The following is a 24,157-nucleotide window of genomic DNA, read 5'->3' as shown; positions in this document are numbered from 1 at the left end:
GGCCCGGGCAGAGCCGCGGGGACGTCGCGCGGCGGCCGCCTCGCCGCGGGCCAGCTCCGGGGGGCGCCCGCTGGAGGGCGCGGCCGGCGCGTGGGGCGCGGGAGGGCGGCGGCGGCGGCGGCGGCGGCGGCGGCGGGGGGCGGAGACGCGGCGCGGCTTCCGCTCCCGCGCCTCCTGCCTCCTCCCCCGTCGTCCTGGTCCGCGGCGCCCGAGGGGGGAGGCGGCAGGCACCCGGAGCCGCGCGAGGAGCCGCGGCCGCCGCGCCATGGAGCCCGAGTGAGCGCGGCGCGGGCCTGTCCGGCTCCGGACAACATGGAGGCGGCGCCGCCCCGGCCTCCGCCGCCGCCGCTGCTGCTGCTGCTCGCGCTCTGCTGCAGCCTGTCCCCCGCCGCGGGTAGGTGGGCGCGGGCCGGAGGGACAATGGCTCGGGAGCCCAGGCGGCTCGGCCGCCCCGCGGCCAAGTGCGCGGCGCCGCCTCGGAAGCGACTTTGGAAGTTGGGGGCGAGTTGGGGCGCGCGCCGCGGGTCCCCGCCGCCCCCCCGCCGCGCCCGCTGGCCGGGGGCTGCGCGCGGGCCCTTTGTCTCGCCCGCCCGAGCCCCTCCCGGGGAAGCCGGGTCCAGTCCCGCGTCCCGGGCCCGCGAGGAGGGCGCGCGGGCGGCGCCGACCCCGCCAGGTGCGGCGCGGGCGGGTCCCCACCTGCCCGGCCCCCGGGGCGCGCTCGGAAGTGCGCCCGCCCGAAGCCCGCCGGCCGAGGCCGTGCGGGGACCGGGGGGACCCCGGCCCGCGGGCACGCACGGAGCGGGGACTTTCGTCCCGGAGGCAGGCCTTGCCGCCCTGTGTCGGGAACTCCTTCCCGACCCTGTTTCCGATGGCCGCGCGGCCGGCCTGCGAGCTCCGGGAACTGATTTAAATTGCAGAGAAAGTTCTGAACCGGGCGCCGGGCGGCCTGGCCTGGGGCGCTACCCCTTTCATCTGCGTTGCTGTCGGTTTCCAAACGGACTGACACCTGCCAGGTGCCCGGACGACCCGTCTGGCCGCTGGGGCCCCAATCAGTGACACCCGGCCGGTGTCCACCCCGGGGGCCGGCTGCGTGGGGCCGCCTCGGGGTGACGTGGTCCCAGCGCGCGGCGTGGGGCCTCAGCTGGACACCCACCCTTTGGGAGATCGGGGACTGGAGACCTTTCTCTCCAACTTTTGGTGTGTCCCAAGGGGTGGAGTTGAGGTCAGGAGGACTCAGGAAACGAAGCGCCTTGTGAAAAGCTACACATGTTATTTTAATTTGGAGATTGCCATGTGGTTTTTGAAGCAAGCCTCTCGCTACCTAAATCATTCTCTTCCGACGTGAGTGTTTTGTTTTTCTGGAGTGTGGCTGGCCAAGTGGACACGGGAGTGCGAGTCCTGTGCTCTCCAGGCTGCTGTTCTGCTGGTGGCAGTTGCGGGTGGGTGGGGGGCGGCTCGGGTCCCTTTGTCTGGGCCTCTTTAAGGCAAACAGCTGTCTCCCTGAATATTTCCAGTGTGGACACTGCAGGGAGGTGTCCTGGCCTGGCTCTGTGGTCACATTCCCAGCGCTGCGGCCCCTCCATTGAGGTTTGGGGAGCGGAGAGGGGGTAGTTTCCTCAAGTCCTCTTGCCTCCCAGCCCAAGCCCGGAGACTCTTGGCGGTTTCACCCCAAATTTGCCTGTCTCAGGAGCGTGTTTACATTCTTGGCCCTGTCTGATACTAGCAAAACAAGGTGACGACAAAACAATGACAGTAGCTGGGTAGTTCAGGCCAACCCTGCTCCTTCTCTTTCCGGAAATGCCTGGATCACGGAGGCAAAAGGGTTTTTTTTGGGAAGATGTTTGTTTTAAAGGTGGGGTTTCTCAGCCGGCTGCGTTGCTTTTCACTGTGTTGCAGTTTTGGATTTCCTGGACCTTTGGGGTGATGTTGCTGTACTCCAGTGCCTGTCCTGCGGTTCGAGCCCCCAAGGAGAAGGAATCACATCTGTGGAGTTCAGTTGTGTAGGAGGCAAAAATAGACTCGATTATTTTAACATTAGAAAGCATGTCAACGCGAGGTTTTTAGAGCACCGGCTAATGTGGTAATCTGGTCCTAAAATGGGACGAAAAGGAGGGATCTTTCTGCAGAACTCTTTTGACTGTTCTTGACATGTCATGTCCCTGATTTCTGTGTTAGATTTACGCCACAGTCCGGAGTGGAGCCAGTAAGTTGGTAGCTAATTATTTTTCCTGATTGCTTCCTGTTGCAATTTGAAGCGGTGAGCCCACGGAAATGCCTTTGTTCTAGTGGTCCCGGTGCTGGGAATGGCCTGCCCCAGCCCCACGGCCCAGGCCTCTCCCTTTTAGCCGCACAGAACTTGCTCCAGGACTGCCCCCTGGGTGGTTACTGCAGATGCTCACTGCCTGGCCCATGGTGGGGGGTCCGGCAGGTGGGTACTGAGCTAACTAATTGCTGCGGAGCGTCCACTGAGAGTTCCCCTAAAGGACCCTCTGCTTCCCAAAGCAGGGCCCACATGCCTTGAACCCTCCCGTTCAGTTCCAAGAATTTACCCAGTGCACCCACATGATCCAGCATTTGCTGTGGAGATCCCGTCATATTTGGAACCCGTTTAATTTCAGCTGCACTGTGTCACCGCTCAGGCATTTAGCAGAATTTGCACACGGGATGGGAGTGTGTGCAGTTAGGTGAGGACTCAGCGTGGCTTCCACCCTGCAGCTTGGGCTTGCCAGGGCTGAGGGCGGGGGCTTTGGGGTCAGACCACTTGGGTCTAGAGGCTCAGTACCTGTGTGACTTTGGACAGCTTACTTAGCTTCTTTGTATTCTGTGTCCTCACCTGGTCCCCCCACCCCCCAGCCAACGTGGTCCGGAACGTTAAATGCTGCCTGGGAAACCCTTAGCGCCATTCCTGGCCCGGGTGAGGAACCGGTGGTGGCAGAGCTGCAGTGCCTATTGTGTAATGGGGTCCTTGATCTTTCTGCCTGGAAGGTCTAGAAGCTATTATCACACAGTCCGGATTTTTCTACTGTGTGGGACCTTGGACCTCTAGCCCGCTGACTTGTTTATCGCTGCAACACTGGGTGAGGGTTCTTGTGGTGGTTAACAGTGTGGGCAGAGCCTTGCTTGTGGGGGGAGCTTGGGCAGCTGACTTCACCTTTGTGTACCTTAGTTTTCTCTTCTGTAAAATGGGTACAACAATACTTCCTCCCAATAGTTCAGTGAGTTGACACGTGCCTGTATCAGGTCTTATTATTGTTGCTGCTACTCTTGGTGCCTGGTGAAGCCCTGGGGAGAGAATGGGACAGAATGGCAGAGGAGGCCCGGGCCTTTACTGTCGGGGTGTCCGGTTGACGGGAAGGCAAACAGAAGCTGACTGTGCAGCTCTGGGAGATGTGGGCTCAGTCCCAGAGCCCTGTCCTCAAGAACCGGCGGGTCTCTGCTGAAAGAGGCCGGATCGCACTGCAGAGTCTGGATATGGTCCAGAAAGCAATGGAAGCTTCCGGAGACTTTAGTTGGAGGAAGGGGATAGGAAATGCAGGGGAAAGGTGTTGAATTGATTTTTTTTTTTAATTGAGGTGAAAATCACATAACATAAAATTAACCATTTTAAAGTATACCATTCAGTGGCATTTAGTATATTCACAACGCTGTGCAAGTACCCCTTCTGTCAAGATGCAGAACATTTCCATCACCCCAGAATAAAACCCTGTACCCATTAAACCATAACTTCAACAACTTCCCATCCGCCGATCCCACGAATTGGGGTCTCTATGGAATTGCGTGTTCCGGACACTTCGTATACAGGGAATCATAGGCTGTGCTGCCTTTTGCATCTGGCTTCTTATTTAGCGAGATGCTTTCAAGGTGTGTCCACGCTGTAGCACTTGTCAGTGCTCTGCTGCTTTCACGGCTGAACAGCCTACCGTCATGTGGAGAGAGCACGTTTGCTCATCCGTCCACCTGCTGATGGGTTGACCTTGCTTGAGTACTTCTCCCAGTGGGCATGGGATGGGAGCCGGTTGTCCTTGCGGGGTTTGGACAGTGGAGGCTTTTTAAAGTTGGGCCAGGGACATGAGCAAATTAGCTTCAGAGCTGGGAGAGCCGGGCCAGGGGACAAGCTAGGGGCCCAGGGCTGGCCTCTGGCAGGGGAGGGGCGCTGGGAGGTGGACTTAGTGCCATGTTCATGATTACAGAAGCCCTGGGAGGAACTGGACATCTGCGGTTTAGGAGGCCTCTGGATGGTCACTTACCACGCTCTCAGAATGGGGAGGCTCTGCCGGGAGCAGGGGGCCGCGTGCAGCCCCTTCCCCTGCTGGGCCTGGGACACATTTGTGCAGGAAGCAGTGACCTCTCTGCTCTGCGGGCGTCCTGGTGACAGTGTGGTTCCAAGCGCTGCTGACAGCTGTGGGCGGCAGAGGCACAAAGAGCCGGCCCCCTGGGCCCACCCGCCACTGCGGGCTGCTCTCTGCTTTCTCTTCAGCTCAGGAAGTGGTGGTCTCCTAGCTCTTGGCCTCAGTTTCCTCATCCACAAAATGGGGACGATGGCGCGTACCTTGCAGGGTGCTGGCTGGGGTTCAGTGAGGAGGAAGCTGAGGCGGGCCATCATGGGAAGGACGTGGTGGCAGGAGGAGTCCTGCCTTAGGCGGCCGTTGTCTTTTAAAACAGTCTGAGGGTCAGAGTCCCAGACACCGGCTTCCAGTGGGGGGCTGGGATAGGGGAGAGGTGGTGTGGGCGTGTTGACCTCAGGCTCCAGCAGTGGTGGCAGCTGCCTGGGGCTGGATCCTCAGGGTCTGATTGTATCTGTGCCCAGGGTCACATGTCCGCTGTCCTCTGTCCCCCTGACTCAGGATCTCTCTTGCCCAGGACCCTGGGAAGTTGTCCTGGTGACATTGCCTGTGAGCCCTTTTGCAGGGCTGGGAGATACTGTACTTTCTGGGTATTTTCTTATTTGCTTTCTTGGTTGGTATTTGATTCAATGTAGGTTTTTTCAGTGATTTCAGTTTGCCTGCATGTAGTTTTTCTAGTGGTTAAACTGAAGCCAGGAGGTGCCTCATCTGCCCACTCCCGGGCCCCACTGCCCTTTCTCTGCTGGGCCTGGGCCGTGTGGCTTCCCCAAAGGTCCAGCCGGCTCCACCGTTACCCCTCTGGGACCCTGCACTCTCAGGTCTGGAGTGTGGCCTCCTGAGGCTGTGGCAGCCCCCAGCTCTGCCATCCCGGCCTGCTTTTTCCCACCCTTAAGTATACAGTTTAAGAGTGGCATTAATTACAGTCACAGTGTTGTGTGACTGTCACCACCATCTGTTTCCAAAAAAAATTTTTAGCACCCCAACAGAAACCGTATCCATCCAAGCAGTCACTCCCCATTTCTCACTGTACCCCCAGCCCCTGGTAACCTCTATTCTGCTCTTCTGTGTCTGTCAATTTGCCTTTTCTAGGTATCTCGTATTTGTGGACTCACATGATGTTTATCCTTTTGTGTGTGGCTTATTTTAATACTTTGTTTATCCATTCACCTGTTGATGAACACTTGGGTTGTTTCCACCTTTGGCTATTGTGAATAATGCCACTGTGAACACGGGTGTGCAAGAATCTGTATGGGTCCCTGCTTTCACTTTCGGGGGATATACCCAGAAAAGTGAAATTGCTGGATCATACGGCCATTCTGTATTTAATTTTTGAGGAACGTGAAACTGTCTTCCATAGCAGCTGCACCATTTTACATCCCCATCAGCACCCCACAAGGGTTCCAGTTTCTCCCCATCCTGGCCAACACTGGTTATCTTCCCTCTTTTTGGTCCTCACCAGCCTAGCAAGTGTGAAGTGGTACCACACTGTGGTTTTGACTTGCAGTTTCCTGGTGGCTTATGATGTTGAGCATCTTCACACGTGCTTGTTGGCCACTTTCTTTTACAAATATGTGTATTTTAAAATGCAAGACCTACATGAATACATATAAACAGCTTAAACACTTAACTGCATGGTACCTCTTCTGGGAAGACCAGTGTCCTGGTCAGAGATGACCACACCTTCAACACATAGTTTAGTGTGTTATTTTTGTTTTGAACGTGTGCTCATATTTTTTACATAGATCCTATCATTCTGTAGCCTCTCTTTTTTACTTGCTAATGTATCACAAATGTTTTCTGTATCTTTTTTTTTTTTTTTTTTTTTGCAGTACGCGGACCTCTCACTGCTGTGGCCTCTCCCGCTGCGGAGCACAGGCTCCGGATGCGCAGGCTCAGTGGCCATGGCTCATGGGCCCAGCCGCTCCATGGCATGTGGGATCTTCCCAGACCGGGGCACGAACCCGTGTCTCCTGCATCAGCAGGCGGACTCTCAACCACTGCGCCACCAGGGAAGCCCCATTTTCTGTATCTTTATTTTTAGATTTTCATTCCTTTTTAAAACCTAAGTAGTATTTTGTAGTATGGGCACACCATATTTCATGGCTTTTACCCAGTTGCGGAGCACTTAAGTTTTTCTAGGCTTTATTGCTATTATAGGGCATGACACAGTGATTAACATTGCATATGCATCTGTGCATGTGCATACAAGCATTTTTGTAGGATACCTTCCTTGTCAAAGAGTATGTTCATTTATACAATATTTTTTTAAATGAGTTAAGATCATGTGTTCTTTTATTTATTTATTTGTTTTTTGGCTGCGTTGGGTCTTCGTTGCCGAGTGTGGGCTTTCTCTAGTTGCGGCGAGCGGGGCCTACTCTTCGTTGTGGTGCGTGGGCTTCTCATTGCGGTGGCTTTTCTTGTTACAGAGCACGGGCTGTAGGTGCATGGGCTTCAGTAGTTGTGGCATGCGGGCTCAGTAGTTGTGGTTCACGGGCTCTAGAGCGCAGGCTCAGTAGTTGTGGCACACGGGCTTAGTTGCTCCGCGGCATGTGGGATCTTCCCGGACCAGGGCTCAAACCCATGTCCCCTGCGTTGGCAGGTGGATTCTTAACCACTGTGCCACCAGGGAAGTCCCATTTATACAATTTTAAAGATACTGACAAATTCCTCCAAAAAGGCTGCACCAATTTATACCCTACCAGGCATCTCTGAGGGTACATACTTTTCCTTCTCCTTTCGGTGCTGGGAATCGCCAGATTCTATTTTTAAAAATCAATTTGGTTAAAAATTATAACACATATTTGTTTGCACGTCCCTTCATTACTGGCTTATGTGCAAATTGCCTACTCTTATCCTTGGCCCATTTTCCTGTTGAGTTGCTTATCTTTTTCTTATTGATTTGTAGGAACTTTTTATTTGGTGTGGACATTAATTCTTTATTATATTTGTTCCAGATTTTTCTTCTGATCTGTAGCTAGTCCTTCATCCTTGTTTTTGGTGGTTTATCATGGCGAAGCCATTAGAAAGTTTCATGTAACAAAACTCAGTCTTTTCTCTTATGGGTTCTGGGTTCCATGCCTTGTTTCTCTACCCCGAGACTACAAATACATCTTCCGTTATTTTCTTCCAAGACTGTTATTATTTTGTTGTTTTATATTCAGACGTTATTCTGTTTTTTTGGTTGGGAGGAGGAATATGGTATGAGGTAGGGATCTGAACTGTCCCCCCTGTAAGTGGATAGGGAGTTGATGGCATGGCCTGTCCTATCCTCACTCATTTAAAATGCCACTGTTTCACTTGCAGTGTCCGCATGTGCTTGCCTCCTTATTCTGGAAACTTCTGTCCTGCTGTCTTGACCTGTGGCTGTCTTTCTGTACCAGCCTGCTGCTGTTTTAATTTCCATAGCATCATAGTATATTTTGAGATCGACTGTGCAATTACCCCTTCATTGCTCTTTTCAAAAAATTGTGTTGACTCTTCTTGTGCATTTATTCTTTTGGGGTAAACTTCAGAGTCAGCCTATGAGGTTCTATCCTTTGATCTGGGGACAGTAGATGGTGACATTCAACAGGTATCAGAGGGCTGGACTTTAGAAGTGGGCTCTGACCAAGCAGGCTGGTCTCTGGCTGTGGAAAGAAATCCACCTGTGGCTGCAACGGAGCTGGTCTTCGCATTTTTGGTTCCTCTTAGTACGTGGCGTGTGCTTCAGAGGCGGTGTGTACGCTGGATTGCCTGGGATGCTCCTGCTGCCTGGCTCACGCCAGCGTCTGCTCAGGAAACAGGCTCTAGTGCAACTAATCCCAGCGCTCGCCCAGAGGCAAATATAATTACTGAGTGAATGATTGCTCCCCTCCCCTTGTTCATTCCAGAACAAAATGTGAGCAACTTTAATTTCTTCCCTGGGCTGTACCCTCTATTATCCCAGATGGGGAGGCGGCACCTGCCTAGGTAGGTCCCCAGAACTCTCAGGAAATTGCTCAGTGGGCATTAAAGGCCACCTGAGTGCATGGCCCTGGCCCGGACACCCAGAGACCTGGGTGCTTTCCAGACTCGCCGCGCACGGACAGCTGCCACCTGGGACTCCTCCCTGGAAGGAGCAGGCGTTGTCCACGATGGGAGCTGAGGGGATGTCCTCCCCGCAAGCTGGTTGCAGGTCAAGGTGTGTTCTCCAGCTGGCCTTTGTGGGGGAGGCCATTTCTCTGAACTTTTCCCAGAGTGAGCTTGGTTCCCCTAAGGAGACTGAATGCAGGGAACCGGGGTGTGGCAGGCGCCCGTCTTAGCCCCTCTGGATTCCTCTTTACTCAGGCTGGAAGCGGGGAGCACTTTGATGACCGTCCTTCCTCTGCTGTCCAGATTCAGGCCTGTCTCCGTTCCCTCCCGCACCCAGACCCCCGGGCTCTGAGGCTTCCCCCTGGGGCCTCCACAGTACCCCATGGAGGACTAGATTCCAGGTGGAGGATTACATCAACTTCTAGTTGGTCTCTGCTTTCTAGAACCTTCCCCTTGCCCGTTTATCTTTCACTCTGGCCAGATTAATTTTTCTAAAACTAGTTTCATCATATCCTTCCCTTTCTAAGAAAAACTACACTGGTTTCATGGTGTACAGAGTTGGAACTTTTGGGCCCAGTATTCCATGCTGCTACTGTGGATGTGCCTCTGCTCTCCGGGGTGAGCCCTCTTCCAGGCAGATCCATCTCCTTGGAGTCCAGAACCTTTCATGGTCCACCCAGCCTGAGAGGGCCTGGGGGACAGATAGTCTTCATCTTCGTCCTTCCGCCTCTGGCCTGGTGTCTGGTGTGTAGTGGACGCTCAGCGTAGCTGCCCCGAGGATTCCCGAGGCCTCGTCTGTCCAGGGAGCCGATCTTTCCCATCCTTCCTTCCTCCGGCCCCTAAATCTACAGCGTTGCGAGCTCCCGCGTGCATCCCAAACTCCAGCCTGGCTTTGTTTCCCAGATTGTGAAACAGCTGTCCTGCTACATGACAAAAGGCTTCTGGGGCCAAGTGTGGGACCCTCCCTCCCCGCTCTAGAGCCCATATTTCCGAGGTCTGGATTCTAAGATGGCCTGCAACAAATAAAGCTGGCCTTTATTTTACTTCAGGAAACCCAGTGCATCCTAAACGCACTGGACTGTGATGTCCTGGGTCCACGTAATACCTCCCCACCTTCCACAGCCCGGACTGAGATGTCACAGTGGGGCCTGGTGCTGTATCCTTCACCCGTCATTTTTATCATCTTTCAGAAAACTGTAGAACATTTTCAGTCATGCAAAAAATGTAGGAATAGTGGTACAAGAATTTTTATGCTAAAAAAGGTTTCTGTGCTTTTGAGTTACAACTACAGAGTAGGTAGCTGAGTGAGGATATTGTTAATGAACTTTCAGGAGTTTAAGCATTAAGAGGGCATTGCCCTGGGACTTCCCTGGTGGCCCAGTGGTTAAGACTCCAGGCTCCCACTGCAGGGGACACGGGTTCGATCCCTGGTCGGGGAACTAAGATCCTGCAAGCCGCGCAGCGCATCCAAAAAGAAAATTTTTTTTTTACGAGAACATTGCCCCTTCACGGTCACGCTCTTGAGCATCTGAAGCTTGTTCCAGTCGCGTTGTCACTGCCCAGGTCTCTGCATGAGTTTGCTCAGCCCTGGTTGACTCCCGGGGCCCGTGCTGTATTGTGGGTGAGCAGCTCCTGAGCCCGGCCGCCGTGGGCCTCCCACTGCTGCCCTCTCTTTCAAGAGGCTCATTACACCGGTCGTGGCCACCGCAGCCTGGGTCCTTGCCTGGCTCCCTGCTGCAGCTCTTAGGCTGCCCAGAACCCACGAACTGCTGACCGCTTGCTCCGGGTGCCGCCGGGGGGTGGTCTGTGCTGGCTTTCACAGTGTCGTCTGTGTTGGCAGAGTTCTCTCCAAGTGGGGTGTCAGCTCACAGGGCTGAGATGCTGGCTGTCTGGCTCTGCCGGGGCTGGGTTGGGGGGCGGTCCAGGGGACCCGTGCGTGCGCCCCTGCCCGGAGAGCAGGGTCCTGGTCACCATGGTGCAGCGGTGATCTGCCCTCAAGGCAGCCCGCCCCGCACCTCCTTTCAGAAGGCACTTGAGCAGTGAACGGTTCAAGATGTACAGAAGATTGCTCAGAGCCAAAGAGCAGTTTCCATGCTTTTGGCTCCAGGTCTAGCTTTTTTAAAATTTCCCCTTTATTTTGAAAGAGTTTATCCTTCCAAGGAAAGTACATTTGTTAAGTAGTAACCTTTTTTGCTTATTGATCCCAGACACTCACGATCACCAAGCCAGGCTGCTGGGGCTTGCAGGGTTTCCATCAACCTCTCACCGGGGAGTTTCCATTTGGCTTTTCAGCCGTGAAAGTGCCTCTTGGGGCCAGCACCCCGCGTGACCCCTTGGGCTGTGGACCCGGGCTGGGAATAACTGATCTGGAGGGTGAAGCAGGATCTGCTCCAGGATCCAGGCAGATCGGGCTGCAAGGTGGGTGCTGGGCTTCAGGCAGCCCCCTTGCCCTGCTCCACCCACGAGGACCCAAGGAGATGCCCTCAGAGCACCTGCCAGGCAGCCTTTCTCCCCCTGGCCTCCTGTGTTTTAACATCACCGGCCTTTCTGGAGCTTCTTGTCTAGGTACCCAGTGCCCCGCCCTGCCAGGATGGAAGGTGGCTGAAGGTGGGACCCTACCCCCCACACCGCCCCCCAGCCCTGGATGCCTAGAGGGTCATGTTAGGGACTTTGGACCTGTGAGGGGAGAGTTCTCCAGAACCTCTGGGGGTTGAATCCCTAGTCTGATCTTACTGCAGTAAGGTTTAAGGTCTCTGGATGGCTGGGATCTCAGGGGATGTTGTATGTTCAGTGGGGCACTGGAGAGGGTTAGGGTTTTTCCGGACTTCCCTAGCTGGTGTCAGCAGAGCAGGGTGGTGACGCAGACGGGGGTGCCCAGTTAGGAACGCGTTCTGACCTGTGAGCGGTGAGGGACACCGAGGGGCACATTTGGTTCAAGCGTCCCCCGCCCACTCTTTGTAGATGTGAAGAGGACAGGTGGGCCTCGTCCTGCCCCGCCTGCCCGTAGTACCGAAGGCCAGCTTGGTCCCTAGTGGACACTCAGGAAGGTCACCCCACCGTGGCACATGTGGCGTGATGTGTTGTCCCCTCCAGCAGCCGTGTCCAGTGCTGGCCTCCGAGCAGACCCGCTGTCTCAGGCACCCCTGGACAGAGGACACACTGAGCTCCCGGCCTCCTTCCCTGTCGTTCCCCACCCACCCACCCCCCGGCTTCGGTTTGCTGTGAACAGCTGAGGAAGCTGCTGGAGGCATCCCAGCCGCGAGCCTGGGGGCCCCGGGGGCTGCCCGCCCAGCCTCCCCGGCCTGGAATCCCAGGGCACAGCAGGCCCCTCCCACCTGTTCTGGCTCTGCTCACATTCCTGGCTCCGCTCCCAGCTCTGCAGCCTCGGACGAGTGAGCTACCCCTCTGGCCTCAGTTTCCCCACCTGTTGGGGTGTGTGGGGGACGTAATCGTAGTGCCGCCCCATAGACACACCTGAGGATGCAAAGAGGTGAGGCCAGCTCCCGTGGGCCCTCAGTAGTTATTAGCTATTAGGGTTACTATGGCAATCATAATCATTGTTATTCTCTGGGGCAAGGGCCCTCAGGGGATTCTGGAATCAGGTTCAGCTCCAGCTGAAAGGTGGCTTGGTGGGAACCGTCCCAGCTCGGCACACTCAGTCCATCTGTGATGAGTCCATCTCTGGTGAGTGTTGAGTTGCGTTCATTGCCCTGAGTGGCCTGATGGCTCCAGTCCTGGACTTGCTTCCTTGCCGAGGTCAATCCAGCATTTATTTTGTAGCTGGAAGCCCGGTGGGTTGGGTGCTGGGAACCCTGGGGCCGGGGGCGCAGGTACAGGTATCTGAGGGCAGCGTCTCTCCTGGAACCTGTGCTCTGTTAGAGGCATGGCCGGCAGGGTGTGGCCAGGAGCTCAACCCCTGCCTCTCCGTCCTCAGAGGATGTTGTCGGAGACCCTGCTTCCTTCTTGCCTGAGCCATCCTGACCGACCTCCAGGGTCTCCTCTCTCATTGGCTGACCAGCATCCCCCTCCTCCCAGTCCCCAGCATCGCTGGCCTGCCCGCCCCCGCTTCCTACCCCGTCACCTTCCCCGCTGAAGGCGGGCGAGGCAGCCCAGGTGCTGGCCCTTCACCCTCAAACTGAGGTCCCTACTCCTCGTGGCTTCCCTGTCTGGGACGTGGATGGTCAGCGCCCTTTGCCTTCAGGGTGGAGCCGCTGCTCCTGTGCAGCCCTGAGCCCCCTGCCCTCCCTCCGTACCTGCCCTCTGCACCTGCTCAGGTGGGACCGGCCGCCTCCTTGACCTGGGAGGCTCCCGGCTCTCCTGACCCTGCTGTTGCCTCTAGCCCAGGAGTAATTTAAGCCTCTGGCAGGTGTGCCCGGCACAGAACCAGGCCCCTGGGAGCCGGATGAGCACAGGCAGGCAGGGGCTCTGTCCTCATGGCTGGCCCAGCCACTGTACCAGTGAGGGCTGTGAAGGGCCTTCCTTCCCGTGCCTGCTCCCCGGAGGTGCCATCTGGACCCCGTCTTCCTCTGGATCGGTGTCTCTCCCTTGCAAGAAAGCACAGAGGCCTCTCTCCCCGAAACGTTTACCTCCTGGAGGGCTGTTGCTCCACTCCTTCGACCAGCTCTTGAGGCAGGGAGGTCAGCCTCATCTCGGTGGTCACTGATGAGGCTGAGGGGCAACATGAGTTTGTGGAGTGACCCAGTGATGGGACGCGCCCCCTTCCTCCACCCCCAGACTCAAGGCTTCATCATGCAGGAGACACATAGTTCCACGCTTAGAACCCCTGAGGCCCCCTCAGAGCCCATGTGGTCCTTGTGAGGAGGGTCCCTGGTCGGGGGGCGGGGAGCGTGGACTTGGGCTCTTGGCTTGTTGTGTGGCTCCAGATGGGTGCACAGGAACGATTGTCTTCCCTGCCCACCCTGGCAGGTGGGAACCCGGCGTGGGTGCCCCAGAGATGAGCAGGAGACGCTGTTGACCCACCAACCTGTTCGGGTTCGCCCTCCGGAGCAGTGTCCCGCTTTCTGGGCCCTGCTCTCTCTGCCTGGGAAGGAGCAGCAAGGAGCACCGGGCTGCAGCATGCGTCTGTGCTGCCCAAGGACAGAGGGGTTGTCCTGGAACGCACGAGGGGACCCAGACAGAGGCTGAGGGGCCGCGATCCTCCTGGGGCGGTCACGGCAGTGCCTCAGGGGGTGGTCTCCCCCTGTCTGGATGCTGCCCTGGTGTCTAGCCCTTTGGCAGAGAGTTCTGGGGTCATTTGATGGCCCCATTAGGTAAAACAAATGGATTTCAAGTGTGGAAAGAACCTGAGCACTTTGGTCTCTCATGGTTGATTGGCTGAGTGTGACTTTGGTCACCTTGTGCCTCCCTCTCCTGGTCCATAAAATGGGGTGATGGCAGCCCCACCTCCTATGAGGACCAGGTGACATCAGGTATGACTGGATCCCGTGCTGTGATTCAGAAAGCGTGGTCAGATGTGGGGAAGTGAGAGGCATCCAGGCACAGTCACTGAGAGAGGGGCTGGGGGAGGGGAGGAGAGGGGCTTCTCCAGGTTTTCTCTTGGGTGAAACCTGCTCCGTCTTTACCTACCTGTCTGCAGGGTCCCCAGCATGCTGGATGAGCTCAGCTGGGGCCCCGCAAAACCCTCATCGTGGGCTTCTTCACATTCTTATGAACCTCCAGACCTGATGCTCAGCTTGGTTCCAGAAATAATCAGTGCTGCTCCTCGACGCTGACCTTTACAGGCAGCCCGCAAACTCACATAAATATTTGGAATTGAAAACTGCCAGCTCCTCAGAGAATGTCAGCGTCCTGAGAGGCTTCAGCAGGGACCCGGGGCAAGAGGTTTGAGTTTTCTTTTATCTGATGGTTTTCGTCTGTCCCCTTCTCTCTGTGGGACTAAGTGCCCTGAGCCCAAGGTCCTGTTGGCTCCTGGGGCAGGCTCTGGGTCTTGGCACCCAGGTGGCTGCTTTTTTCCTGGAACAGAAGATCACTGGAAAACAGAGCCTCCCAATTTTGCCCCCAAAGAAGGAGATTTTGTGAATGATGGTCAACTTGGCACGTCTTTATTATCATTATTTTTTTGCTACACTTAAAGAGAAGCTGGTACAAAGGTATGTTTGTTCCTGAAGCGTGTTTCCTTTCCCAGATGTTCTTTTCTGCTGATTCCAAAATGCATTCTGAGCTCACCTCTCCGGTTTCCCCTCTGCGGGGCAGAACAATGGGGTCTCTGTCACCACACGGGGACGCGCCGCCGTCCTTGCCAGTGGGCGTGGGGGGAGGGGGGCCGATCCCACCTTCCCCCACCGCGGTGGAAATGACCAGCCCGTGCCAGCCTGGTGAGAGGCCCTGGCTGACTGCCGGGGGCCTGGCGGTCTGCTTGCCTGTCGGGGGGATTTGAGGGTTGGGACTTAGAGGCACTGCAGCCTGCACCTTTGTCCCCAGTCCTTGAGTTAACTGTGTGGCCTTGCGCGAAATTCTTGTGTCTGCCTTGCGTTTGTGGACCCTGGGACTTAGTACTGTCTCTCTTACCAGGAGTTGATCTGGCCCCTTTCCTCTTCTTTTTGTCTTTCTTGTATCAAATACCAGTCCTGTGCCAAGGGCAGGTCTCCAGGACACAGTGCAGATGCAGAGTTGGCTGGAGAGCCAGGTAGAACCAGGGAGGGCATCACCAGAGCCCAGGGGGCTTCAGGCCCTCCTCCGCTGCTTGGCCTCTCGCTTCGTTACTTGAGACACAGGGTGTGTGTGCTCCTTGGGGGAGCTGTGAACCACACAGGCACGTGCAAGCTCACACACACACACACACACACACACACACACGTGTGCGCACACACAGTACCCTTAGAAGTGCCTCCTTGGTTGATTCCCAAGGACAGCTAAGTGACCCTGAAAGCTTGCACTTAGGGCAGTTCTGATAGTGGTCTCCATTAAGAACGATCTCTATGGGATCACTTTATTTGAGGCCTGCATTTAACGAAAATCTTTATTTTTTGGTCAATACATCCTGCCTTAGAACACCCGAGATAGAAATCTCTAGACTTGATAGATAAAAATAGCTCACATTTATTAAAAACTTACAGTGTACCAGGCAGGTTCTGAGATGTTCATCGATTGACTCATTGAATCCTTCTGACCTCTCTGGGGGTGGGGTGCCATCACACCCCATCACACAGATGAGGAAGCTGAGGCTAGGAGAGCCTGAGGAGCTCTCAGGGACATACAGGGACTGCAGTTGGCAGACTGAAGCTCCCGTGCCTACCTCTTTTTTTTTTTTTCGGTACGTGGGCCTCTCACTGTTGTGGCCTCTCCCGTTGCGGAGCGCAGGCTCCGGACGTGCAGGCTCAGCAGCCATGGCTCACGGGCCCAGCTGCTCCGCGGCATGTGGGATCTTCCCGGACCGGGGCACGAATCTGTGTCCCCTGCATCGGCAGGCAGACTTTCAACCACTGCGCCACCAGGGAAGCCCCCAGTGCCTACCTCTTAATTGCTGTTTGAATTGGCTGACGAGCCACAGTGCATTTAAATAAGCGTGGTGCTGAGCCCTCGGTCCAGACAAGGAAACAGGCCTGGAGGGGTCAGTGCCATGAGAACCCCTCTCTGGGGTGGCCCGCCTCCTGTACAAACTTGGGGTGCCACCTGGGTCCTGTTTAGGTTGGGGCCTTGGGCCTTCGGCTGAAAGCCACTGACTTGCCTTCTGCCAGAATGGACAGGCACTGTCATCTTCCAGGGCCCGAGTCAGTCCCCATCCCAAGACCTGTCTCTCCATCTTTGCCGTGGCCTTGGGCCGCTTTCGGGAGCCTGGCAGGCCAGGAGCCATGGAACCGAAATGGTATGTAATCAGAATGCTATATTTTGTCGAAAATAAGAATGTTAGGAATGGGCTGGTTTCTGGCAAGTCAAACTGGGACTCTGAAATACATATTTTTCCTGCTCTGCCCTGAACCTTCTAATTAGTGAGAACGCACATGGGCAGACATAACAGACATAAATCAGATGTCATATTCCCTAAACACTTGTCCTAGGTATCGCTGAGTGGGTGACATCCCACCGTTGCTGAATTAGGGCTTGCAGAGAGAGTGCATGTGTGGGTGTGGGTGTCGGGGTGTTTGTGGGTGCAGGAGAGGGAGGGAGGGACAGAAGTGCCTGAGGTGAGCCCTCACCACCTGTTTCCTTCCCTCTCAGACCCCTGGGCCTCTGCTTCCGGCCCGCCAGCCCTATCAGCACCTGCACAGCCACTGTGCTGGAATATATATATTTGCCCAATTAAAACATAATTATGGGGGAAATGGCTTTCATGGAGAAGCACTTTCCCTTGCAGGAAAATCTCCGCTGTACAGTGTTGCGTAGACCCTGGCTTCCACCACCGATGGGCTACAGTAATGGACTCGGTTTGGGGAAAGGCCATCTGTCTCTGCTGACTGGCCCTGGCATGGGATGTGTCCTCCCCTCACTGGTGTTTGCACTGGACTCCAGACAGTGGTTGTGAACCAGCTCTGGGTGGCCTGTGGGCCGGATGCGAGCACTCGGCCTGGGGATCCCGGTCAGGTGGGTCACCGGTTCTGTGCTGCGTTGGTCGTGGAGTGTGGACCGATGCCTTGGAGACTGTTGGGTCATCTGTAACCTGGGTGGTCTGTTGTAAACGATTTCCTCGTAACCAGATGGAGGAAGCCTCTCCATCAAGGCTGGCAGCCACTGGCCACAGCCGGAGGGGCTCCTCGTGGCAGCTGCATGTGTGGGGTGAGTGAGGCCCCCCTCCCCAGGGAGCCCCGGATCTCGGTGGCCGTCAGCCTCCTTGTCCGTGAAAGGCGGGGGAGGCAGCCGGGGGGTGGAAAGTGAGGGTGCGGAGCTGAGATCACCAACATCCTAGGACCCCAGGTTTTTCAAAACGTATCCCCTGGGCCAAGACTAGAAACTATTTGTGATCAGATACATCTGGGGAGTCCTGGGGCTTAGGAAGTGAACTAGGTTTCTCACTGTGAGACTTCCCAGAGCCTTTAGAGTGGTAATCACGTACCCCTGTGTCCCCCTCTGCCTAGGCAGCCTTGACAGGTTGGGGAGAGAGGGCGATGAGTGTCCTACGAGCTGGGTTGTGCCCAGAGTGACACACGACATCGCCGGCACTGCTCTTTGCTGTCACCCTCGCTTTGGGGTGGCTTCTTCAAGCTGTCACCTCTGGATGGTGGTCCTCTCTCTCCCCGATGACCGTGTGGGGTGACCCAGCATCCTGTTTGAGTCTTAAGGTCAGAGTAAGCTCCCAGCGGTTCTCATCGAGGGATTTGGTGAGATTTGTCGACATTTATGTTCCTGGAGGTACTTGTTGGTTGCTTTGGGGCTTTGTCCCCTCACACAGATTTAGTCTAGAATCCATAGGGCTTTGGGGCAGGGGAGGTGGTGGAGGGAAAAGCCCAGCGCAGGATTGGGGCTCCACCCCCGCCCCTGCCAATTGCGTGCTGCATGGCCTTGCTATGTGACCTTGGTGACCGCTGTGCTTTGGATACCTTATCTGCTAAAAAAAGGTAGATAAGCTAGCTCCTCCCTCAGCAGGGGGTCATGAGGGTAAGTTGGGCAAAGGTAGAGGGTGGGGAGCACACAGCAGGCGTTTCTTCCTCTGCCTGGCCCCCTTGGGTCTGTGGTCCCCTGGGGGTGTTGGGCTGGGGGCTGGGCACTGGTGGTTACCACTTGCAAGGTGGGGGGCTAGGTGACAATCTGATGTCATCCCTGGGGGTGACCCTGGGCTGGGGGTGACCCTTTGCTGGGTGGGAATTAGGGCCACACGGTCATTCCTGGAACGGGCCAGGTCAGCTGGGTCAGGGTCGGGACCCTCAGAGTAGCCCTTGGGGGCGGTTGGCTGCCCTGAATGACACCCAGGGGTCCCTCTGCAGGCACTGGGCCTGGGTCAGGTTCTGGCCCTTTGTTTGTCCCCCAGGTCTTCCAGTACCTACCAAGCCCAGGCTCTTCCCAGAACGGAGGTTCAGTCCTGTCCTCAGCATGGCCAGTGTGCCCTCCTGCCTGCCCTAGGGCCTGAGTGGCCCCATGTCAGGGCCATAGCCCCCCATGCAGGGGACAGCCCCCCAGCCCATCTCCCTGTTTCATGAAGACCGGGAGGCCCGCGTCCTAAGTTTCTTTGTGCTCTAAGGTGTCTGAAACAAACTACCTCATTTTCTTTTTATCTTTTGCAGCTGATTTCTTCTTTCCTGCTTCACCCCCCCAAACCTGCCCCCGACCGTTTCCTGTTCGCCTGCTTCCCTGACCTTTGAAATGTGGACCCTGCTTCCCTGACCTTTGAAATGTGGACCCTGCTCGGGAAGCTTGCCGGGGGCCTCAGGGTTAATTACCACCTTCCTATAGGTCGAGCACGCGCGTGCATGTGTGTGTGTGTGTGTGTGTGTGTGTGTGTGTATGTATGTATGTATGTATTAGACTGGAATGGGGGCTGGGGAACATCAGAAATGGGGTGACTGAGCTGGAAGGGAGAGGATACTCTCCAAGCTGAGTTGGGAGCCTGGGCCTGGCTGAGGGTCGGGGCGGTGGGGGGGAACGTGTGGACAGTGGGGAGGCAGGTGGGGAGGCACTGGGAGCCAGGCAAGTGTGGGCTGCGTGCGGGGAGCAGGGTGTGACCACATGGCTGGGCTGGGACGGGGGTGGGGGGTGGCCTTTGTCCCGCACCCAGCCATGCACACAGACCTTAGGAAAGCAGGTTGGTGAATGTCCACAGCTCACCTGTCAGCCCGGGTCGAACGTAGGACTTCCAGTGTTCCGGAAGTTTCCTCGAGCTCCTTCCCAGCCATCACCCGTGTGCCCGGCCCCAGGAGCCACATTCTAGTTGTGTCTGTTCCGAACGCCCCCACCCCTGTGGTCGCGATAAAAGCTCTTTATAACCCGAGCAGTCTTGGTTTGGGAAAAGCCAGGCTGTCCTTCAGAATGGCTTACAGTTGTCTGCCCACCATGGCGACATCTGCTACAGATTTGGAGCGAAATCTGGCGTTTCTTCATTATTTGTATGCGCATGGCAGCAACTCAATCAATCAATCGATCATCATCAAGACAGCGCCTGGAGACTTCCCGGGTGGCGCAGTGGTTAAGACTCCGCGCTCCCAGTGCAGGGGGCCCGAGTTCCGTCCCTGTTCAGGGAACTAGATCCCACACGCATGCCGCAACTAAGAGCCCACGTGCCACAGCTAAAGAGCCCACATGCTGCAACGAAGATCCCGCACGAAAAGATCCCACGTGCCACGACTCAGACCCGGTGCAGCCGAATGAATGAATGAATAAATTAAAAGAAAAAAGTGCCTGGAATGGGAAGGGTGGACCACCGCCCCTTTGGCAGCCAGCCCTGTTCTGCATGGGGCCGTGTGGGTGACACCCCCATCCCTGCCCTGGGGAGTGGGTGTGGCCCGCCTGGTGAGGGTACACACAACACCCTTGGGGAAGCGGGGAGGGCTGGGAGGGCTCCCGGAGGACCCAGGCTTTCACCTGGGCCAGGCGTAGCCACCAGGGAGGGTTTGGTGGGAGTGGGGGCGGTGAAAGGCTTGGGGGTGGAGAGGGTGGGGACCGTGCAGGGGAGCCTGGGCGCCTGAGGCCATGGTGGGGGGACGGAGAGAGGAATTTGGGGATATTCCCTGGCTCAGTGGGTTCTGAGATGGGTGGTTGGGTGGGGGCTGTGATAACTCAGCTGAGGTGGAAACTGGGGAGTAGAATCATTCTCGGGCATTCGGAGATGTTATCAGAGATTCATCACTCGGGCTCAGCCCTTTCAGGCCTACAAGTTTGAGTTTGCTGAGCTTTCCATAAAAGGCAGAACATCTGTTCAGTTAAAGGAAACCCAAGATTTTATTATTGTTGTAAATGTCAAGTCTGTCCTTTAGGACATTTAGACAACTGCAGGATGGTGTCCCCAAAAAGAGCCTATCTCAGTTGGGTCGAAGCCCGAGATCAAACACGGGGTTCTCTGGCCAGAATTGTGGTCGCTGTAGCTGCACGAGGGCTGCCGTGGCCGCTGCCCCCGCTGTGAGAGCAGCACAGGTGGCGAGGGCCTCCCGGGAGCTGAGGGCAGGGATGGAAATGTGGGGCGGGGGGCCCTCGGCTTCGAGGAACTTCGCACAGAAAAGTGAGCTTGGATTTTTAGTATTGCTTCTCCCTTAATTAGGAAAGTTCTGTGAGACACCGAGGTGTGATTTTGTTGAGATGCTACTAATCGTACAGCAGTGACTATTTCCAGCCATTTTAACATCTCCGAGCCTCATTCTGGGCCAAGCCGCGTGTGATTCTTTTATTGCGCTTGGAGGAGAGGGACGGAGCTTTTCTGTGCTTGGAGCTGGGGAGGCTCGTTCGCTTGCACTTTGGGGGACTGCACAGGTTTCTCCTTGGTCCCCATCGTTTTAGCCAGATCAGTGCTTTTCACCCGTTTCCTCTTAGAGGGGGCATAGAGCTTTCCTGCCTGGGGAATGGGGGAGGCTTTGTCCCTATCCCAACCCAAGTGTCTTTGAAGTTTCATGTTTTATCATAAGATTCATGGGAATTTGGCAATCTCTTTCTGTTACAGTCATGCTAGTTTCATTTTTTTTTTAATGCTTTGAATTTTATTTGAAGCACCTGGGGGTATATTGAAGAAATAATGTGCCAGAATGTATGCCAAAAAAAATAACAAAATTTTACGGGGACACTAAAGAAGACCTAAATAAATGTTCATGGATAGGGAGACAATATCGTGGAAATGTCAGGTTTCCCCTCCATGATGTACAGATTCAGCACGATGCCCAGGAATGCTCTTCCCTTCCCTTCCCTTCCCGGTGCAGAAATGTTGGTGCCTGGCATTTGAGGATGGGAGGTCATGGTGGGGTGCCACGTAGAGGTGCCACTGGTGACATGGGCTGGGGGAGGTTGGGGGGGGGGAGGCCAGCAGAGCTTATGGGAGTGGTTGGGAGTTGGTGATACTGAGCAGGTAAGTAAATATTTTGACAATCACAAAAGCCATGTTTCCACTTTGGAGAGTGTACTGACAAACGTAGAAAGAGGGGAGACTAGAAGGTACCCCGAGGGAAGGTTTAACGTTGCAAGGACAGCCATGAAGTCATGGGTTTTTACCACATGTACACACACACACACACAGAGAAATAGAGAAATGTTATGGGTGTGTGTGTAGGGATGTACGTGTATACATGTACAGTGGGTTTTTGTTATTCACGGTAGTTCTGGTGTATAAAGCCACCGCAAACACTGAATGAGTGAATTCTGAACCACTGGTCCTGGGGGAGATACAGGCTTGGGTCCCCCCCACCCCAGAGCTTCTGGTCACATTTTCATCTGCCGATCGGCACACAGCCTTGTTGGACGTGTGTTTCTGTTTAAAGACACCTGATTTAATAGGTATTGTTGGTTCATTCACACTGACCCATGAGCAGTAATGTTGTAAGCTCATCTAACACCCATTTCCTCTGTGCGTACACCACGCTGCAGCCACCCTGCACACCAACAGCCCCTCAGCCCTGTGCCTGGGGCCATTTTCAACAGTGAAATCACCCACAGAAAGCACAGAAATGCCAACAATGTGGCACTAACGACTAGACAGGCCGCTCGTTTACAGTGTGAGCTGAGACAGGAGGGCAGAGCTCGCCTGTGCCACCTTGGCTGGGAGCTGGTGCCATCAGGTGACTGTTTTTCCACCCCTCTCTGTGCATGTGCATGTCCAGGAAAGAACGGAAAATTCCTGGGCATCGATGGGGTTATAAATAAATCTGAGCCAGTGGGCGACTCTCCAGGCTGGCATCTGTGAATAAGGAGGAGGGACTGTGTGTATGTTTCCCAGCTCTGTCTGCTGAGAAGGCCCAGAAGCAGTGAGCACACCCAGCACCCAGGTCTTGGCTTCTAAGGATCACTCTCCACTCAAAGGAACCAGAGCTCCTCGAGAAAGGGCTGATTCTCCGGCTGGGGCAGGGAGAAGTACACATGAGCCTGGAGCATGTCACTGTCCCAGAAAAAGTAAATCCTCAAGCGATGATGGGGACGGACGTGTCAGGGGGACCCAAGAGCCAACGTAAAGGGACTCTCACTGTCCAAACGTAGGAAACATTTGAACATCCAAGTAAATGGGAATATTAGATCTTAACCCATTTCACGAAATAGATATAGATGAGTCTACACTGGCTTCAATTAATGAATAAATAGTACCTAGTAGACATGCTTTAATGACCAGCCAACATGTAAAATAAAAAATCCTGAATGAAGGCTGTAGCTGTAGTTCTGAGTCATTCTTTTTAGTAGCTTATAATATTCTACAGTATTACTAGATCATCAGTTTTTATTTATGTTATTTTGAATAGTGTTAAAATACACATAACTTAAAATTTACCCTCAGCCATTTTAAAGTGTCCAGTTCCGTAGCATGAAGGACATTCATGTGTGGTACAGCCACCACCCCCATCCGTCTCCCCCCATAACTGAATAAACGAGTAAACCCAGGCTTTCACCACCACAGACAACAGTGTCAACAAGCGTCATTGTCTCTCTCTCTGTCCTGCCAGCTAAGCTCTGACATTTTTGCTTTTTTCATATCGTAAAAACTTTAAACGCAATGCCATGAAAAATCCCAACACGGATTTTATGGAACTTGGGGAGCTGGTTGTAAAATGTGTAAGGGGATGTAGTGACCCGGGGCAGCCAGGACTTTCTGAAGGACATGAACTAGGAGGGACCGTCTCTTCCGGCAGTCGGGGCTGGTTGGAAAGCCTCCTCAGCACATGGTGTGGTGCAGGGCTGGGCAAGTAGAGAACAGAGGGCACGTGGAAGCAGACGTGGGCACAGCTGGAGGAGGAGCTCCTGCCCCTGGGGATGCAGGTGTGAGCAAGTGCGAAGGAGGGGTGGCGAGTGCCCAGTTTGTGAAGCCCAAGCGAGAAGCCACCCAGAGCCGTTAGGCGTCAGGAAGGTTATTGTGGATAGAATTCATTGCCTTGAGCCCATAGCTGCATCTCGGGGTCGGACCTCCGCACGCTAGGCATTCGCTAAGTCTTGTTCATGTCTCCCTCCTCCAGGGAGCCTGCCAGCTTCACCAGACAGCTTGTTCTCCTCCAGGCATCTCCTGTCCATGTCACTCATCTACCTTTCCTTCCTGCTTAGGTGGTTAACCGCATGTGTGCATGTGTGTATAATGTGTGTCCTGCCCAACTGCTCTGTAGGCTCCCTGAGTGTACCCCACGTTGTCTTCCATTTCTTGGCCTTCCCCGTGGGGCTGGTGTGGGACGAAGGACCATTCCTGACCCATAATCCATAGTTTGCCTCCAGCCTCCAGCCTGCTCCAGTGAGCAATGTAACGCTTGGTGAATATCAATAAGGCATGTACTAAAAACGTTGCTTATTTTGGTGTAGTAGCAGAGGATTGGGTTACAGTGCGTTGGGTTGTGTTTAGTGTAACCATGTGAACAGTGTAAAATACAGGCTATTGGAATGGAAGCCCAGACATCTGCTATGAATTCTATATATAAATACTGGCTATGCTTACATGGGTTAAAATGGGATTGTTGGCACTGGGGTCTTCAGGCTCCTGATTCCACTGCGGTAGGGACTGCACGTTAATCACGGGTCCTGGTACCCGGGCCAGGACGGGAAAGAGTGGCCTTTGTCTGATACTGATGGGCTGAGGATGCTGGGAACGGCAGACCTACCCTAGAAATAGGTGGGAGCGGTCTACTCCCCGTCCCCTGGCAGGGAAACACGGAGAACCCACAGAACTCTGGGGGTGTTCTGAGGGCCACGCCAAGAAGGGGCTGCGTGAA

At 55.1% G+C, this 24,157-nt stretch overlaps 1 protein-coding gene across 3 annotated transcripts in view; it reads left to right on the top strand.

Annotated features, from left to right (window-relative positions):
• Positions 1-214: 214 nt before the first annotated feature.
• The window catches only part of LRP5 (LDL receptor related protein 5), a 121,036-nt gene continuing 97,093 nt past the window's right edge, over positions 215-24,157 (top strand). For all 3 annotated transcript variants that reach the window (XM_060103742.1, XM_060103741.1, XM_060103743.1), the window contains exon 1: positions 215-394. In XM_060103742.1, the coding sequence (XP_059959725.1) occupies positions 313-394 (82 nt within the window). In that variant the 5' untranslated portion in view covers positions 215-312. The remainder of the gene's footprint in view (positions 395-24,157) is intronic.

The sequence above is a fragment of the Mesoplodon densirostris genome, chromosome 7, assembly GCF_025265405.1.
Source record: "Mesoplodon densirostris isolate mMesDen1 chromosome 7, mMesDen1 primary haplotype, whole genome shotgun sequence".
NCBI lineage: Eukaryota > Metazoa > Chordata > Mammalia > Artiodactyla > Ziphiidae > Mesoplodon > Mesoplodon densirostris.
Note: the sequence above shows the minus strand (reverse complement) of the source record. Positions and strands in the feature narration are given on the sequence as shown.